General features: G+C 54.8%; 1 protein-coding gene across 1 annotated transcript; it reads left to right on the top strand.

The window, feature by feature from the left end:
* Window positions 1-201: 201 nt before the first annotated feature.
* LOC117940526 (uncharacterized protein DDB_G0271670-like) lies at window positions 202-1,617 on the top strand (the record flags this gene model as incomplete). Its single annotated transcript, XM_034865772.1, has 1 exon — window positions 202-1,617. A coding segment is annotated over one exon (1,416 nt), but the record flags the coding sequence as incomplete, so codon positions are not given.
* Between the last annotated feature and the right edge of the window lie 292 nt (window positions 1,618-1,909).

Here is a 1,909-nt window from a genome sequence, read left to right as displayed (position 1 = left end):
ACAGACAGGTAGACAGACAGACGCACAGACAGACAGGCAGACGCACAGACGCAGAGAGACAGACAAACTGACAGACAGACAGATAGACAGACGCAAGTGAGAACACTGTATCTGTTGTATTGTCATTGTGATAATTAACAACCTTCTTCTTCCTCTTCTTCTTCTTCTTCTTCTTCTTCTTCTTCTTCTTCTTCCTCTCAGGTGATGAGCGGGGATCAGATCAACCTGACCACGTCGTCCTCCGTCCGGCCGGTCCTCACCGCGCTCCCCCCCCCTCCTGCCCCCCGACCGGTGAAACCCTACATCGGCTCGCAGCCTCCGGCTCAGGCCCCTCTCTCCCAGCGGGACGGGCCCCAGGGCATTCTGGGTAACGGCTGTGGATTTGGGGGGCGACTGACGCAAAGTCAAGGGTGCAGAGACCAGCCTGCTTCATCCCTCTCTTCTTCATCTTCTCTCAGCCACCCTGCTCCATCCCTCTCCTCTTCTTCCTCTTCTCTCACCCAGCCGGCTTCATCCCTCTCTTCTTCCTCTTCTCTCACCCAGCCGGCTTCATCCCTCTCTTCTTCCTCTTCCCTCTTCCACCCTGCTCCATCCCTCTCCTCTTCTTCCTCTTCCCTCTTCCACCCTGCTCCATCCCTCTCTTATTCCTCTTCTCCCAAGCAGCCTGCCTTATCCCTCTCTTATTCCTCTTCTCTCACCCAGCCTGCTCCATCCCTCTCCTCTTCTTCCTCTTCTCAACCTATCTTCCATCCGGCTTCATCCCATTCCTCCTCCTCTTCTTCCTCTTCTCTCTTCCACCCTGCTTCATCCCTCTCTTCTTCATCTTCTCTCACCCAGCCTGCTTCATCCCTCTCTTCTTCATCTTCTCTCTCCCAGCCTGCTCCATCCCTCTCATCCCTCTCCTATACCTCTACTCTTTTCCAGCCTGCTTCATCCCTCTCCTCCTCCTCCTCCTCCTCTTCTTCCTCTTCTCTCTTCCAGCCGGTTTCATCCCTAACTTCCTCGGTCCTCCGCCCTCTTCCTCCCCTGTCCCAACCCCCGGTGATCCCGGCCCTCAGACTGGTTCCCATCTTCAGGAACAAGTGTCCGTCTCGCCACATCAACATTGCCCGGCTGCGTGCCCAGAAGCAGAGGGAACAGCTGAGCGAAAGAAGGGAGGAAAGGGGGAGGATGACGTTACCTGCCTTTATGAAGACGACCCCCACCAACACCAACACCGCCACTTCCTCTTCCTCTTTTTCATCTTCTGTTTCTGTTTTGTCGGCCGCGTCTCTAATCGTTCCCCGCTTCAACCGCCGGCCCAAACCTCAGGGCGGCGGCGCCCCTCACCCGGCCCTTCACCCGGCCCCTCGCCCCAGCATCAACCACGTATTGAGCCTCAGTCCCGCGTCACACTCTATACCCGGCGTCATTCTCACTCCCAGGCCGGCGGTCAAGATCAAGCAGAAACCCAAGCCCAGCACCCCCCAAACCAGCGTGAAGCTCAGCTCTGTTAGCAACGCCGCTGCAGCTAACGCCGGTGACGTTCCCCCCTCAGCTGCACCACCGGATCCTCCCGCACCGCTGAAATCTCCTGAGATACACAACAAAGACGCGTCCGACAGCAGCAGCAGAGACGTAAGTGGCGCTGGGGTTAGTTTGAAAAATGTTGATTGAAAATATTGAAGGGGTGGGAACCAGCAGACGCCTCCCGATACGATATCATCACAATATTTAAGTTTTAATACTATTTTTGACCTATTCTTACCTTCCTTCCTTCTACTTTTTACAAGTTTTATCTAACGTGTCTTTGAAACAAGGTGCTGTAGAGCCCAGGAGCCCTGGCTCTTAACTAACATGTGTCTGGATAACAAGGTGCTGTAGAGCCCAGGAGCCCTGGCTCTTATCTAACATGTGTCTGGATAACAAG

Source organism: Etheostoma cragini, unplaced genomic scaffold, assembly GCF_013103735.1.
Source record: "Etheostoma cragini isolate CJK2018 unplaced genomic scaffold, CSU_Ecrag_1.0 ScbMSFa_2690, whole genome shotgun sequence".
In the NCBI taxonomy this organism is placed as follows: Eukaryota; Metazoa; Chordata; class Actinopteri; order Perciformes; family Percidae; genus Etheostoma; species Etheostoma cragini.
This window is presented reverse-complemented; position numbering and strand designations above follow the sequence as displayed.